Source organism: Solanum pennellii, chromosome 3, assembly GCF_001406875.1.
Source record: "Solanum pennellii chromosome 3, SPENNV200".
In the NCBI taxonomy this organism is placed as follows: Eukaryota; Viridiplantae; Streptophyta; class Magnoliopsida; order Solanales; family Solanaceae; genus Solanum; species Solanum pennellii.
In genome coordinates this window covers 30,577,360-30,594,769 of record NC_028639.1, presented here as the reverse complement: position 1 = coordinate 30,594,769, position 17,410 = coordinate 30,577,360, and the positions used below count along the sequence as shown (strand labels likewise).

The window sequence follows — 17,410 nt, the reverse complement described above, 5'->3', positions numbered from 1 at the left end:
TATATATATATAAAATTAATATATTATTTTTAAGATCAATTATATTAATTTAATACGTTATAAGTACCACCAACATGATATTATGTGTAACGTGAAAATATATATGACAATTCATTTAAAATCGTCTTATTTAAAATTTTGAAAACAATAATATCAATTATCATCGTAGATTTAAATACATGTCGAAAGAATTTATAAATGAAAATTTAGAAATGATAAGAATAAAAATGATTTAAAAAAAATAAGAAATTACTCAACTTTCCTCGTCCTCATTCTCAAGTACTCAAGTCTTAAAAAATAAGTTTTAAAAGTTTGTAAAAGACTTCTCGAAGTAACTCAATCGACTCTCTCAAACTCGACCCTTAATCTTTTCTTGAATTTAAATTATGAATTCAAGAGTTACGATTCATGATATGAAGAATTTCGTGATGATTAAATATAACTTAGATCGCTAGGATTAAGAAAGGATGAGAGCTCAACTTAAAGGAACAAGTACTGATCCAAGGACAAAAAGAAAAGTGGGTTGACGCTCAACGCATCCCTGACGCGTCGCGCTAGCATCCACTTACTGGGGCTGGTTTGTGGCACAATGCAGGCATGCTGCCCCTACCCTCTTGGCCTATCTGGGGCGCGTCGCCCTAGCCCCTCCCCAGAACGTTTTGACAATTTTTTTCTTATAATTTTTGGCCCTAATTCACTTAAAATCGAATGATTTCTTCCAAACCCACTTATATTTGAATACCCAACATAAGTACACAAAAATCTACTAAAAACAACCTTCAAACTCATAACATTTATCTTAAGAACTCACCACAAACGATTAGATAATGAAACTTCAAGAAAACTCATCAATAACTCAAATCATTCAACCTCAAGAACGAAATTACGGATAAAATCACATGACTGGTGTATGGGTAAACGAACTCAACACTATGAGAACTTACATACCTCTTAGCGATCAAACCCTTGGTGAAATTCCTCGACAAATATCAAGAATCTTGACGCTCTCCTCTTTTCTTCTCTCAAAACTCTAAGCGTATTTTAGGATTGTGAAAAGTGACCCAAATCAGTTTAGAACCCTAAAATATTACTAAAAATATTTAAAGCTGATGAGGTACCCTCATCAGTTTGGGTAAATTTCCTTAATTGGACAGACTGACTTCAAACAGGCATATCTCCCTCATCCAAACTTGAAATTTAACAAACTCGGTGGATTCAAGTATCCCTCATTTGATATGGGCTAAGCTAACAAAATGAGACTACTAAGCTATCTGTTCTTGCAAACAATTTTTGATTAATAAAAATGCATATATAGTTGAACATGAGAATACATAATGATTTCCAGATGAACCATCAAAATAATTTAATAATTAGTACTTAGTGTCAATCTTAGCGTTCTTTTTTCGTTAGCATATCATAAATAACTTTTAGAGACAATTATTTAGGGGCATTACCATAATTATGGCTAATTAATATTGTACAAGGCAATTTAACATTATTGGGTAAACACCACCTTTTTGGTGGCATCTCTCTTTGTCCATTATTTTGTTTTTAATTATGGCTCGGCAAAATCTCTCCGATCTGAAGTGTCTGATCTCCTTCTCTTTGTTCCTCTCGTTCTTGAGTGTCAGTTAGGGAATAAAAAATTCTAGGGTTTGTATCTCACATTGACTCCGGTCTGTTTGATGGTTTTACTTCGATTGTTTGTTTTAGTCAGTTTTGAAGATTTTATGAAATGTGGTATTGTGCTCTGTTTGGTTGAACGTTTTGGTGGTTACAAATTCTCCTAATTTTTATGCTTCTCCCCCCACTGTTAAGTTCAATTTTTATTGATTTATGTTTAGGAGGAATACCCCTAAAAATACCATTTAAAATTTTCCAAGGAAATCAGAATATTATATTAGGAATAAAATGGTTAGAAAAAGTTAAACCATATAATATAGAAAATGAACAATTAACAATAACCTGTCAAAATAAGAAAATAATCATTAAAAGAACAAAATGAATAATGAAAATATTTATACTTGCAAAAATTATTGTAGAAGGAGAAGTCCTCTATTTATACAACAATTTTATAAACTTGGCCAATAGAAAATGGCCAACAATATACTTTACATTTGGTCTTATATCATTTGACCGACACAAAATGATAAAATACTTTAATAATAATGGCCCTTTACTTTATTTATGGCCGACACAACTTTTACATATGGCCACCTTATCTTTGGCCGACACAAAACGACAAAATACTTTAATAATGGACACACTATTTACATACTACTTTTACATATTTACTCCAGCTGTACATCTGGAATATAATTATCTTCTCCTTCACACTTTGAACATAGATGATCGGGATATTTTTGTCCTATTATTTTACAATATCTTGTCATTAAATTAGGAGAGATAAATTTTTTCCTAATTGCTCTTGTTGTAGGTGTTTGCTCTGGTTTTAATAGGCTTAATATCCACTGTCTTAGGTCTTTCATATCTGTTGCTCGAATATCTCTGCAGTTGGAGTATATGATTGTCTTATCTCTGTTGTAGTAACTCCAGATTGCATTTTCGTTCAAATAGTTGTTTGTTATTTCATTTTATATAGTAGCTATTCCAATAGTTCTCTTATTTGCATAAAACTCTGGAATATCCACCTTTTGTATTTCTTCTTGTGTATCTATTTTTTCAGGGATTATCATTTCCCTAGTTAATCCAATCTCTATAGCTTGTATCGTAGGCTTGATCTCATCATATAGTATTTCTGCTGTAGCTGAATAGAACTTTATGTAAAATAGAGTTCCTTTAGTTACTCTCTTGTATTGTAAAAATGCCTTATATAATTCTGGTATCTTGGATACTTCTTCTCCCGTTATTGTATATACAGTACTTAATAATCCATAGTTGTAGCAGGTTGCTACTAGGTTTGGATTTGTTCCAGGTTGTGCGATTAGCTTGTTATAACCTTGTAAATATTGGGTTATATAGTCTTCATTCGGGTTTTTTGTATCTTTTGCTCTGGGGTTCTGATTTAGGAAAGTTTGTATTTTGTATATATTTTCTATATACATTCTAGTGATGTGAATGTATGTCTGTTTCTGTGAATCTAAGCTGGCTTTATAAGTATTTATCTGTGGAGGTACGAATACGTCTTTTTGGGTATTTTGAGGAGTATATGGTTTAGAAAATAATTTATTCATGTTTGCATTTGTATATTTTACCTTAGCTTCCTCCTTTTTTGTAGATGGTCCTGCTGTAGCTGTACTTCCTGTTGTAGCTGAGCTCCCTGCAGATGTATATATCTTTTTGTTTTGGGTTTTTAGGTGTTTCCCATCGTCACCTTCTAGCTCCGCATTTTTTAAGTCATGCTGCTGACTTAGCTCCGCATATTTTAAGTCATGCTGCTGACTGTTAACTGTTTCTTTTAATACTTGTACATCTTTTTCTATTTTCTCCATCTTTTGGCAAAGATTTGTCATCATAGCCAATATTTCTTTCATTGTATCTTTCTCTTGAGAGATAGTCTGCAACAAGATTTTTGTCAGTTTTAATTATCTCAATTGTAAATGTAAAATTTAATATATTTAATACCAGTCTTCTTATTTCTTTTGTTGTAACTGAATCTTGTACCTTTTTAGTTATCCACCATTTTACTTGTGTATTATCTGTTCTTACAATAAATTTATTATAAACAATATATGGTTTAAATGCTAATAAACATTTATATAATGCAAATAATTCTTTTCTATTTATTTCCCATTTTATTTGTGTTTCTGCATAAGATCCTGAGTAATATCTGCAATGGTGCTCTATTTTTTCTTTTTCATATCTATATTTTAATACTCCTCCATAACTATGATTACTTGAATTTGTTTCAATAATATAGGTAAATGATCTGTTTTCGTCGGGAAAATAAAGTTTTGGTAATTTTTTACATAGACTTTTGATATGTCTTATATGTTCTTTATCTTTGTTGTCAAAATGATATTCAACGTCTTTTTTTAGTTTTCTATGTAAAAGTTTTAAATGTTCTGCTAATTTTGGTATATATTCTCTTATTTGGTTTATTAATCCTAGGAAGGATTGTAATTTCTTTTTTGTATCTATGTTTTCATCAAGTGTGATTATTTTTTGTATTATGTGGGTTTGCATTTTTATCCCATTTTTATCTATTTGTATTCCTAGAAATTCTATCTGTGGTTTCATAATTTATGCTTTCTTTTTACTTAAACTTATACCTGAATGTTTAATTATATGTATAAATTTTTCTAATAACCTTATATGTTCATCTTGTGTTTTAGAATATAATAATATATCATCTATATATACAATACAATTCTCTAACTGGTTGAAATAGTTATCCATAAAATGTTGATATCTACCTGGTGCATTTTTATATCCAAACGGTAAAACATTTCATTCATAGAAACCTTGTGGTACTGTGAATGTTGTTAGCTGTTTAGATTCTTCTTCTAATTTTAGGTGATAAAATTCTGATTTACAGTCAAATTTACTAAAATAGTTATATCCTTGTATTTGTCTTATTTTTAGTATCTTATTCGGTATTGGGTAATTATATGTTTTAGTTTTAGCATTTAGGTTGCGATAATCTATAACCATTCTACTTTTACCTCGTTTTTGTTCACTATGTTTATTAACTATAAATGCTAGACTTGTATGTTTACTATTGCTTTCTTGTATATAATTATTCTCTAATAGTTCATCTATATGTATTTTGAATTCTTTTAAATCATCAAAATTATATTTTAATGGTTTTTGTGTTATTATGCTGTTTTCATCTATTAATTCAATTTTTATTTTTGTCTTATGTTTTCCCATCCTTGTAATGGATTTTCATTATAAAGTAATTCTAGTTGTTCATTAATTATTTTAACTTTATCTATTGTAAATATGATAATTTCTAATTGTGTTATTTGATTTTTATTTATATTTTCCATTTCTTGGTTTATTTTTTCATTTCCTTTTATCCATTCTATAGGTTTACGTTGTTTGTTATTTACTCTTTTTGCTCCTATCTTATTTTCGCATGGTGTAGTAAACCACCAATGTGTTTTTGTTATTATATGTGGGTAAAATTTATCTAAAAATGACATTCCTAACAACATATCTTTCGTTGTAAACTCAAAATTGTATATTTCTTCTATTGTTAGTATTTTATCCCATATTTGTATTTTTATATTTCTTGCTTTATATGTAATCATACTTCCTTCATTATTAAATCCTGTTACTACCATGGGTGTTTTTAATTTTTCCCATTTATCTTCTGGTAAACAATTATATTTACATATGTTTGCTTCTGCTCCTGTATCTATCATAGGGGTATAATATCTGTTGTGATATCCTTCTACAATAATTTTTGCAAGTATAAATATTTTCATTATTCATTTTGTTCTTTTAATGATTATTTTCTTATTTTGACAGGTTATTGTTAATTGTTCATTTTCTATATTATATGGTTTAACTTTTTCTAACCATTTTATTCCTAATATAATATTCTGATTTCCTTGGAAAATTTTAAATGGTATTTTTAGGGGTATTCCTCCTATAATTATTTCTTTTTATGTTATTTCTTCATTTGTATTTACTATCTCACTAGGTAATCCGGGGCATAATTGTCCTGTTTTTATAATTTCTGTTTCTAATACTAATTGTCTTGTTATATAATTTTCTTCTTGTCCTGTATTTATTAAAATTTTATATCTTCTTTGGTCTACTATTCCTGTTATGAAGTAATGGTATGGTGTTATCTCTTCTCTGTCTAATAAATTTTGTGGCATTTCATAGTTTCTTCTAGATGTACTCATTCTCGATGAGGTAGTTCTTGTTAATGTATTTACGCTTGAAGTACTCAATCTTTCTTTTACTATTTCTAAATCTTCTTCCATGTCAATTTCTTTATAACTATGGTCATTATTATCTATTACAGTAATTATTTTTTCAAAGGGATTTTCTACTTTTATTCTATCAATTTTATTTTTCGCCGTTACTTTGTGTTTTGTTGTATATATATATAAGTTTTGACATCTTGCTGTAAATATTTTGCTTCCTAGTGCTAGCTCTATTCCAGACATCTTCCAATAAAATACTAATGATTTATCTATATTTCTATCTGTTAATGCTACTGAATAGTTGGCACTTATTATAAATTTAAATTTCTGGTATATAAGATTTCCTCTATTTGCACTAATTACACTTTTTTCTATAGGGTGTATAATTCTATCGTCTGCTAAGTATATTTCAATAGGTGTATCTATTCCTTCTCTAAAACAAGCTTTTATTAATATTTCTGTTCCTCCTAAATGTACATATTTTATAGGTGTTTTAGCTTTTATATCTTATATTTCTTTATTTATTATTCTTTTATTTAGTGTAGGTATCTGTGCTTTTCCTCTTGTATATTTTCAATCTATAATATGTTCTTTCTGACTAACTACGTAGTATTCTTCTTTCTGTCTTTTAAACCAATTTCTTAAAGTAGGTACTTCAAGTACTTTTTCAACACTTAAGTCTAATTCTTTTCCTCTTGTTCAAATATTGTATTATCAAATATGATTTTTTGTTCTGACAATTCTCCATTTTGATAATCTTCTTTAGATATGATTTTTATGTCGTCTTCAGACATTAGATTTCTTCGTCCATTTCATCTATATCATTATTTTCTTCTTCATTTTCAAATTCTATATCTGATACTTCATATATGCTATCATTTTCACTTAATTCATAGTCTATGTATTCTATTTGCATATATTCATCATTATCTATCATTATTTCTGCAATTTGTTTTCTTTTTGGATCTTTAGGTAACTTACAGTCTCTAGCTAAATGTCGTAACTTTCCGCAATTATAACAAGTACATTGTGATATTTTTTTTTTTGGTCTATATGATCTTTTTATTTATAATTTTTTACATAATATCTTTGTCTTGGTTTTTTATATTTATATCTGGTTTTAATTTTTTTATAATTCTTATTCCGTCTCGGTTTGTGCTTTTTATAATATTTATTTGTACATCCAAACTGTGGTGCTGTTTTATCTTTACAACAGGCTAAATTTTTATTTAATACTTTTTCCATTTTTATTTTTTCTTTTTGTTTTTCACATAATTGTATAAACCATTGATGTAAAAATTTTATTCTAGCTCCTAAGTCTTGTTTCATTGAATGGTCTGTGTATAATTTTGATAACTTCATTGTATCACTGCCTTGTATGTCTTACGCACACTATAGATTCATGAATGTGTTTTGTTCATTTTTGTATGTCTAGAACAGTTCTAACTTACATTTTGGTTTAAATATTTTTGACATGTTGTTCTAGCTTCCCTGTTATCTATACTTCATCTGTATAAAACAAGTTAATCCATTTGTTTGACATAAATCTTATTGTCATTGCCAAAACTTTTGACGTTATTTTCCCCAAGATTTGTTATTAGTTGCCTACTTCTTACCAAGTTGAAATGCTTAGTCCTAGCTTCAAATATGTTTGGTTGTGACTTGTGATCAACGGATATTGGGACTATATTGGTTCATTATGTGATTATTGTTTCCTTTTCCATGAATCAATAGATTCACAATGTTTGATTTCATTTAGAAATTCTGGTGGCCAAATTCATGCCTACACTTTTCCTGTTTCTAGTTATAATACTTGGTTAACACAACGTGGCTTAAGTTTCAATGTTCCAAAAATTGCAACAGCTTTGATAACTTCATAGTGGAAGGACTAGTTTTAATTAGACTTGGCGAAATGGTAGAGTTTCTGTTCAAGCTTTGATAGCTCATGTACAGTGTGGTGATATCATAGCTGTCTTTTGGAAGTGTTGATTTTGCAAAAGGACATCTAGGGGGTGGTGGTAGATCAATCACTTCTAGACAATGTAGATGGATTTATGGACTTTTGTGCTATAATTTGCACTAGTAGACTTCTGAGCTATATAGTTTGCATTTGAGAGTGTATAAGGCCTTTCCTGAGTTGCATTGGCACATCTAAGATGTGGTTAATTGATTTTGATGATATTTGTTTATTAGTTCATATAGACTAATAATTAAGCAGGACCTACTTTTTAAAGGGATCCTTTCTTCTCTGATCGCCAAAAATCAATCATAAATAAATGAATATTTGTACTTTGAATAAGAATATGATCCAGAACTCCCTCCTGCAAAAGCACCGAGCATCTAAGTTAGAAAACCATGCTATGAAAATAACCAGAGATAAGGAGAAGCGTGCAGGTTAATGACAAGCATCTTTGATGACGTGATAGTCTCAACAAAGAATATGAAAAAAATTACTTTTTCTGCTGAGTGTTCCTGATCCAATTAACAAGGACTTCAACTTTGATACCCACAATTTCAGATACGGAGACAGATTATACTGATGATTACGTTGCCCCCCGTCGAAAGGTACAGTTTCACTCAATATGAAACATGAAGATATTGTTAGATATTCAATAAGTTGTTTGGTAATTTGATCTCTTAAGAAACCACTTAACAGGAAGTTGATGGAATAAAGAGAAGTTTCTATTACTGCTTGACTTGAGAAAGTGATCATGACCGATCTTTCATCAACAATACTTGTTACTTGTTGCATTGAGAATTTCTTAAACATATCAGGTGCCAAGAGCTTAAACACAAGTGAGTTCATTTAGTGTCTCTATATTATGATGTTTATTTTTTGCTGATTTATTGGAAGCCTACTTTCTAAATTTGCTCTTTAGAAGTCATTTGCTCTCATCGAACTCAAAATCAAATCATCTGTTACCATATGCGCAGTCGCGTATTCGATTACTCTCTGTACTTTCATTTCATCCGCATATGCTTTTCTTATCAGACCATCGTTAGAAACCGGATCACCTCATCATATTTCTGGCTTCACAAATTTTGATGGATGTTTTGAAATGCTTGTTTTCTCTGAGTTTGACAGTATTCTTCCTGGAGAATATATCTCTTCTTCTCAAGATCAACAGCTTCTCCATTCATCGAGAGCTTAATGAAAACTCCAATGTATCACTGGAAATTACATCTTGTGCTTCCATAACAGGAACATCTCTAATGTGAGAAGGGAAAAAATTCATACTGCCCAAGACCATCAACAATTGTCATATCACAACTTATTATATATTTTAAAAAAACTTTGGTTCCTTCCGTTTTGTGCATAATATAATTAAATGAAATATTAGACAAGTGCTGGCACACTATGTTAATTAAAATATCTATGTTTGGATTGATTAAAAAGATTTAAACATATCATGAAAAGATTTAAATAACAACAATCTTGTTGCTATTTCTTTTGAGACACAACTAATATCAATTGGTGTCGGTTTTATGAATTCCTACAGGTTCTCTTCCAACACAGAAATAACAACATTCAAAGTGCATGCTTACGGCTATGGTAAATAATTAAATCTCCAAATCAATCATAGTAAACGCTATATTACTTCTTTAATTCGTTGTAGCCACTAATTATAAGGAGCTAGCTAGGATTAAACGACATCATAGACATTTATACAAAGAGAAATATGAAAACAGGTTAGCACAATTCTTGAAATATTAATAATCAGAACTATATACAATTTCTTTTCAAACTAATGAATCCTCCAACCAATCATCAGAAATATCAACTACGACGTCCTCGAACATTCTATATATATCTTCCTCACTTCTAAAATCATCAACTCCATCAGGAATATCAACGTCAAGGATGTCTTCCAACATCCTACACATACCTTCCTCACTTCTAATATCATCAACTCCATCAGGAATATCAATGTCAAGGATGTCCTTCAACATTCTACACGTATCTTCCTCACTTCTAATGTCATCAACTCTGTCGCCTTCTTGTACTTCCAACATTGTCTCTATATTCTCCATTGTACTACTATTTTGAACATCATATTCCAAAGTTGTAGCCTCACAAACCCTAACTTGATTTAACTCTGTTGTGGAGTAGTCGTTATTATGATTAGGTTCAAGCAGCAACATAGGATCAATAAGCCCTGAAACATCTCCATCTTCTCCATCCATAACATGATGATCCACGTTCTTCTCTTTATCCATGTGTTTCCTCTTCTTGATTCGACACACTACAAGATCTTCTTTAACAATATAATTGTATCCTTAAAGAAACTATCTGCAACACGATATTCTATCATGAACCATGTTTTATTTTGGTCATACTCACTTGTTTCAAACCTGAAATTTCTCTTAAACCCTACCACATGACCCATGTCATTCCTCCTTATAAGATCTTCTGCGGTTTGCCCTTTCCACGTCCCTTTAGCACAAGTTCGACAAAACCTTTTATCTTTAATCTTCTGCTTCTTCAAAGGAATAATAAAGTAAAGAAACTTCTCTTCACATGAATTAGCTCCAAATATCTCCCATGGTGGTTGATCTCCATATATATCCGCAAACTGGATAGGACATTGTTGATTTAAACATAATCCGCCTTTGAAAAAACTCTTAAGATAGTTGATTAGCTCTATATCAGTAGGATGGAAATGTATTCCCATTTGCTTCGACATTGATTCTTGATTATGTGAATTATAGAGGCTAAACAAAGATAATTATCTATTTATACACATCTTAATTACTACCCTAATGGAAGTTACTTTATTTCCTAAATTAACAAACTAAAGTTGCTTAATTACTACTTTTCAAGTTACTTTATTTCCTCATATAATTAGGTATTAAATTTCCTAAAAGGAGAATATAATTACTTAAAGATATGAAGAGTGAAAGTTTAGTTTGCTTTTGGGGGTATTTCTGGTAGAACAACCGTGGCAATTTGACCTTTTCCTATTTTGTTTAAAATATTCTGCTTTATTTTTGTCTATTTTCACATTAAAAATGCAGGCAAACATGTCTTTATTATATTATAGTACTAGATGAAGAACGTCCGTGCTCACACGGCCTAACAATTTCAATTATATACTCTTCTCGTTCATTTTTACATTTTTATTATTTTAAAATTAAGTTTTTTATTTTTATTTATCATTTTAATATATCAAGAAAAGAAAATTATCATTTTTCATTACTAATCTTAGCATTAATTATTTATCCTCCAACTCACTTTTTAAGATTTAATACTAAAATATGGGTAGAACAATACAGTAGCCATGTCAATTATTATTTCTTAATAGACATGAAATTTATTTATCTTTCGACTACTACTGCAGTTCATAATACAATATTTATCATTTTATATCTATTAAATCCAAAAAAAAAATTATGCTATTAAATCCAATATTATTTTTGCTTATTGAAATCTTATGTTGCACTCAATAGGAATTTGTATGCTTGTATATATTAATTTAATTCTTTTTAATTTCAGATTATATCATACAACTTTTTTTAGAGAGAAACATTAAAAACACTCTTAAATTTGGTGTGAATTATTAATTTCATTCTTAAACTATTGACAACCTACTCAAACTAAATACCAATGCTTATTTATGTAACTAATAATGTAATTTGTCTTATAAAACTAAAAAGTCAAATTCACAATTCAAATGTAAGATTATACTAATAAATATGGATTTAATTTAATGTTGCAAGTTACGTTTAAAAAAATTGCTAATAAATCTAGTAAGTACATTAGTACCGATATAAACCTTACATCGTAAATGATAATAACCAAACAAAAAATTTAATTTCTTCCCAATATAATAAATATGATTTTTAGTGGCAAAAAATGTATACATTAACAAAGAGTGCTAAATCATTTACCGACATTAGTTAATTGTTATTAGATTCAATTTTGTTATAAGCTTTAGAGATACTTACAACGAAAGCTACTTATCACTAAAAATACATATTTAACGATAATCAAGCTAATACCACTAATAAATACTTTAATATAATGTCCACAAGTTAATGTTAATGAATAATACATATAATTAAACGATATTTAAATAAAGCGAAAGGGGTCAAAAATACCTCTCAACTTTGTTTTATTGGTTAACTATGCTCATACCATTAAAGTGAAGTTAGTTTTGCCCTACCGTTACTAATTTCACCATATATATCCCTCATTTAACGGAAAGCCCCAAATCAACTTAAATTAACCCGATTTCAATTGAAATTACCTAGTTCATATCTTCTCCTCCTTAGCACCATTTTCCCGATTTTCCCTCCCAAAATAATGAAGTAAATTCACAAGATTAAAGATTGTTTCAATCTGATTTTACAAGCTTAGTGTTATTTTGTAAAACAAGATTTCAAACCCAGGAAAACATTTTCATTATCAGTGAGTTAGTATTCATAAATGCAAAAACTAAATCTGTTATCTAATATCAGATATCAAGCACACACACATGATTATCAACAATGATCTCGTCGAGCTCCACTAACCGCCGATGATCGGAAAAGTGTAAACAAGGGAGCATTACAGACCAATGCCTCTAGTACACCGCCCATCAGTGACAAGGGAATTCAGGACAATAAGGGACCATCGATTGACTTTCCTGGCACATTGAATTGAGTTGCACTTCTGATACGCTCAAATTACGCCTCCCTAAAGAAGCATAAACGATCGTTATCAAGTAAAGAACCCAATCAGTAGGTTGGGATCGATCCCACGAGGAATATGGTTTAGACTCAACTTTAACCCACGATTATATCTTTTTAGTTAAGGTATTTCTGTAACAATTAAGTAAAAAGGGGATTTTGTGAAACAAATTTCTAAAATTATAAGAGTATTAAGTAAGCAAAGATCAACTTCGGTTGTTATCAAGGTGAGAAAGTAACTAGGGTGCATGTGTTCCCACAAGCTCATAATGCAGTAATCTAGCAATAACAATCATTTCCTAGTGTATTACAATGCAAAGTGATAAGTTATGTATCTCTAAATCCTTGGTCCGACATTAAGAGAATTTCGCCCTGCACCTTGGTCCGGCATTCAGAGAATTTCACCTTGCACCTTTATCCGGCTACTTGTGTATAATTTACTAACCCTTACCATTACATCATATTAGACATCATAATCGATGTATGACTTAGTTATTACTTCGCACCAATCGACACTAGCCTATTAGATAGTATCACACTAAATCTATGTTGATAATTCTTTTTTACTAACTACCTCCTTGGTCCGGCGAGTAGCAACCAAGCGAGTTCTCACCCGTGCACTTGTTAAAAAGACTTCTAAACAAAAGAACTATCAATGTATGCAAAAACACTATTCAGGAATCGCTTAATTGTTATTCAAACTTTTTTAATCGCTCATGGTTCCCACAACCCTAGTTGTGGATTTAGTTACTCATATTAGTAGGAACACAAACAATGGTGATAGATGAAGAATCATGAATTTACATAATAAGAATAGTAAACCAAGAAATTGCACTTGAACTGCAAACCAAAAACTTCAAAATAAATCCGAAAATCAATTATTTGACAAAGTTGCAAAAACAAAGTTCAAAACTTTTGGCAAGTGTAATCGACAGAATAACGAGTATATTTGGGTCAGTTGCAGTTCTGGAGTAAAGGCTTGCTAGATTTCGTGAAGTGTTTGGTCGATTGGTCGATTTTATTTCGATCTTGTCTGAAATCATTACCAAGTAAGTGATTATCCACTCGATTTTGTAAAGGCTTGATGTGTTATTGTTTGTTTACTTTAATTTTTCATTCATATTTTTCCCTATTTTCCATTTAAGGTTTTTCCATAATTTGACTAGGTTTTCGCCATAATTTCTGATAAGGGGTCTGATAGTTTTCAACTAGAATTTTCACTTAATGAATGTATTAATGCAGTTGTTCAGCTTATGCATGCATGAGTATTAGGGTTTCTGGTAATTAGTTTAAAAAATTAAGAATTTTTAGTAAAATTGAGGTTCTAAGTATTAGGGTTTCTGGTATTGTTAAATGGTGGGGTATTTTGTAATTTCCTAATGTATATTGTATGTGCTGAGTAATATGACCACTGAGTACCAATTTTTTTTTTTTTGCTTCTATTTTTGTGTTATTGTCTATTTTGGTTTTGTTGCTTATGTTTTGGTGTTTGGTGTTGTTGCCTATGTTTTATTGTTGTTGCCTGCATTGTACAATATATTAATTGTTATTGTGGTTATAGGTTGACACTATGACTACTGAGTACCTCATTTAAGCTTCAAATTTTGGGGGTATCTTAGTGAGTGAGGTAGGTCCAGTATATGTTGGGGGTAGAACTAAATATGTATAAAATGTGGATGAAGCTCATTTATCAATTCCTGAACTTGTAGATTATGCCAAGTCTTTTGGGATTAATAAGTTAGGAAAAACTATGCAGTTCCATCTCTAGGGGGTGATTTGGTGGAATTGAAAAATGACATGGACATTTGTAGCGTTGCATTATTTATGCATGATGGGGACAAAATAGATATTTATGTGTGTGATGACACTATTTTGGAGGATGTGGGTCCCAGTGAAGGTCAAATTTAGTTAATCTTTAAGTCAAGTGGTTGGGTCTTTTAATGTAACAACCTGTTTAGTCGATTCGAACAGTAGAATTATTTTTGAAAATAACTGACTGGGTCGACGGATCAGGCGACGGACCGTCATGGTCACGACGGGCCGTCGAGGGTCTTCGTTCCAAAACACTTCAACTCTGAAATCTGAGTACTGAAATCGACTCTCTGAACTTCACGACAGAACTGCAGCACGGACCGTCGTAGATACGACGGACCGTCACAAATTCCTTTACTGAATTTAACTCTCTGAACTTTGTGACGGACCTGCAGCACGGACCGTCATAGACACGACGGACCGTCACAAGTTGCGTAAACCAAACTGGGTCGGATTTCTGCTAAAAGTTTTAAAGGNTCGAAGAACCTATTTCCCAGATGAGTATGGTGTGGAGGCTTGAGTCCTCATAGGTGTGCTTGATGTTGTTGCCAATGGTTCTTGTACTTGTTGATTGTCACCTGTTAAGTATTGTGGTTGATTTTATATTATTATTCAGTATATATTGCTTTCTATTTCGAGTTGGCCGATGATACCTACTCAGAACGTGTTCCTTGTACTGACCCCTACTTTTATTTCCTTCGTGTTGTTTTGTGGAGTGCAGCAAGTGCACCATTGACTTCGACTCGTCCGCAACTCTAGCCAGTCTTCAGCACATCAGATTTCAGGGTGAGCTATTACTCCTAGCTCGGGCTGGATTCTCTTCTTCACGTCTGATGTTTTTGAAGTTCGGACATAGACCATCTTTCTACTTATTTTAGTTCTTAAATACTCTTAGACTTAGTAATTTGAGGATAGATGTTCTTGATGTGATGACTTCCAGATTTTGGGGATGATAAGTATTATACTTTAGAAGTTTATTTAATTGATTTCGTTAATGAGTTTTGGATCTTCCGCATTTTATTTACTATTCAAATTTTATATATACTGGTAAACGTTGGGGTTTATATTGTTGGTTCGCTCACCTAGTAAGATAAGTGTGGGTGCCACTCGCGGCTCGTTTTGGGTCGTGACATTTAATGCACACGGAGAATCTTTAAATGCACAACCAAAAATATCAGATCTAGGGTTAGGTTCCTCTTCCTCCTTTTCAGCTACTGAAAGAGTTGAGAATGATGGATTGCAATGGCCCAACAAAAAAGTGATGATGATTACTCTTCAATCGATTGGACTGATACTGAAGAAGAAGTTGAACCAACCAGGAACTGAACCTTCTATTCAAGAAGAAGTTGAGCCAAGTGCCCAAGAAAATGCAGAGGAAGACATAGACAATGATTCTGTCTTTTCTGACCAGTAGATTGACTATGGAAGTGATGTGCATGAGGAGTTGAGAATTTGTAAGGAAGACATTAGAAAGCTTAGAGAAAGTAAGAGGAGAAAGAAGAAGGAAGAATCAAAAGATTTTTTAGGTGAAGTTGGACTTGATGAAGGGTATGAGGATATTGAAAAAGGCAAAAAAAAAATTTCAAGGGTAAGTTAACAGAGGATGAGTCATACTATAACAGTTCTAACTGTGATAGTTTTCAAAGTGATGAAGAAGAACCTGTTTTTGATAATGAAATTGAAGGAGAGAGTTTAAGGGGGAGAAATCATATATGATTCTTCTTGTGATATTGTAATATGGCAGTGTGGTTTGATATTTGAAAGTGTAAAGAAATTTCGAGAGGCAACTACAAAATATGCTATAAAAAAAGGAGTTGAGTTAGACAAGTATGTGAATGAGAGTACTAGAGTAAGAGTGAAGTGTAAAAGTGGTTATCCACGACTATTGTATGCAAGCAAGGAAGGGAGGAGTGAGAACTTTACTATCAAGACATACAACCCAAGGCACAAATAGACCAACACCACCAATAATATTTTGTGTAATTCAAAATTTTTATGTAAGTATCTGAAAGATAGGATTATTTTTCGACCTAGTATAAAAGGGTGGGAAATACAGGAATTGGTGAGGAAAGAGTTGAATGTTCATGTAGGCAAGACAGTCTGCGTAAAAACAAGAAAAAATAATTTAAAGGAAATTATGGGGGATCATGTGGCAATATTTAACAGAATCTAGACTACATAGATATGTTAATCCAAACAAATCCTGGTAGCACTTGTGTTGTGAAGCTTAAAGATTCAGAATCAGAAAATGGGATGAAACTATTTCACTCTTTTTATATATGTTTTAATACTATGAAAAAGGGTTTCCAACAAGGATGCAAAAGAGGGTTGGATGAGTATTTTCTAAAAGGAATTTGTAAGGGTCAACTTTTGGTAGTTGTTGCTAATGATGCAAACAACCAAATGTATCCAATAGCATGGGCAGTAATTGGTACTGAAAGCAAGTTTACATGGAAATGGTACCCATCTCCCTATCATTAGTGATATGCAAAATGTAATTGAATATCTTTCTTTTGTTTATCTTTAATTTAATTTGATCAAAATTTAAATATCTTGTCTTATCATTTTGCTTTGCAACTACAGGGACTAATAGCTGTTGTAGATGAATTATTTCCAGAATGTGAGTGCAAAATGTGTGCTAGACATATATTAGCAAATTGGTCACAAAAATTCAGAGGCATAGAGAGAAGGAATAAATTTTGGGCTTCTGTTAGATTAACATTTGAGGCACAATTTAAGTACTATATAAATGCCCTATCCAAGCTGGGAACATATATTGTTGAATCCCTTATTAAATACAACAAGGAGACATGGTGCAAAGCTTTTCTCCAAACATTTTCAAAGTGTGATAGTATAGATAACAACATGGCAGAGAGTTTCATTTCTTGAATTTTGGGACCTAGGAACAAGACTATTGTAACTATGCTGGAAGAAATTAGAGTTAACGTGATGAGTAGGGTAAGCAAGTCCAAAGCATTGCTAAAACATGGACATATGAAATATCTCCAATGGCAATGATGGTATTCAATACCAATGTAACAAGATCAAAGTAGTGCAACATTGAATGGAATGGTGATGTTGGATTT

The 17,410-nt window shown here is 31.3% G+C and overlaps 1 protein-coding gene and 1 pseudogene across 1 annotated transcript; both read right to left on the bottom strand.

The window, feature by feature from the left end:
• Nucleotides 1-2,594: 2,594 nt before the first annotated feature.
• On the bottom strand, nt 2,595-3,494 carry LOC107013307. The gene is made up of 2 exons (XM_015213248.1): nt 3,216-3,494; nt 2,595-3,020 (listed from the first exon to the last, which is right to left on the bottom strand). The coding sequence occupies exons 1-2, from the start codon at nt 3,492-3,494 to the stop codon at nt 2,595-2,597; spliced, it is 705 nt and encodes a 234-aa protein (XP_015068734.1).
• A 6,090-nt stretch (nt 3,495-9,584) lies between these two features.
• On the bottom strand, nt 9,585-10,707 carry LOC114076355 (annotated as a pseudogene).
• Nucleotides 10,708-17,410: the final 6,703 nt, after the last annotated feature.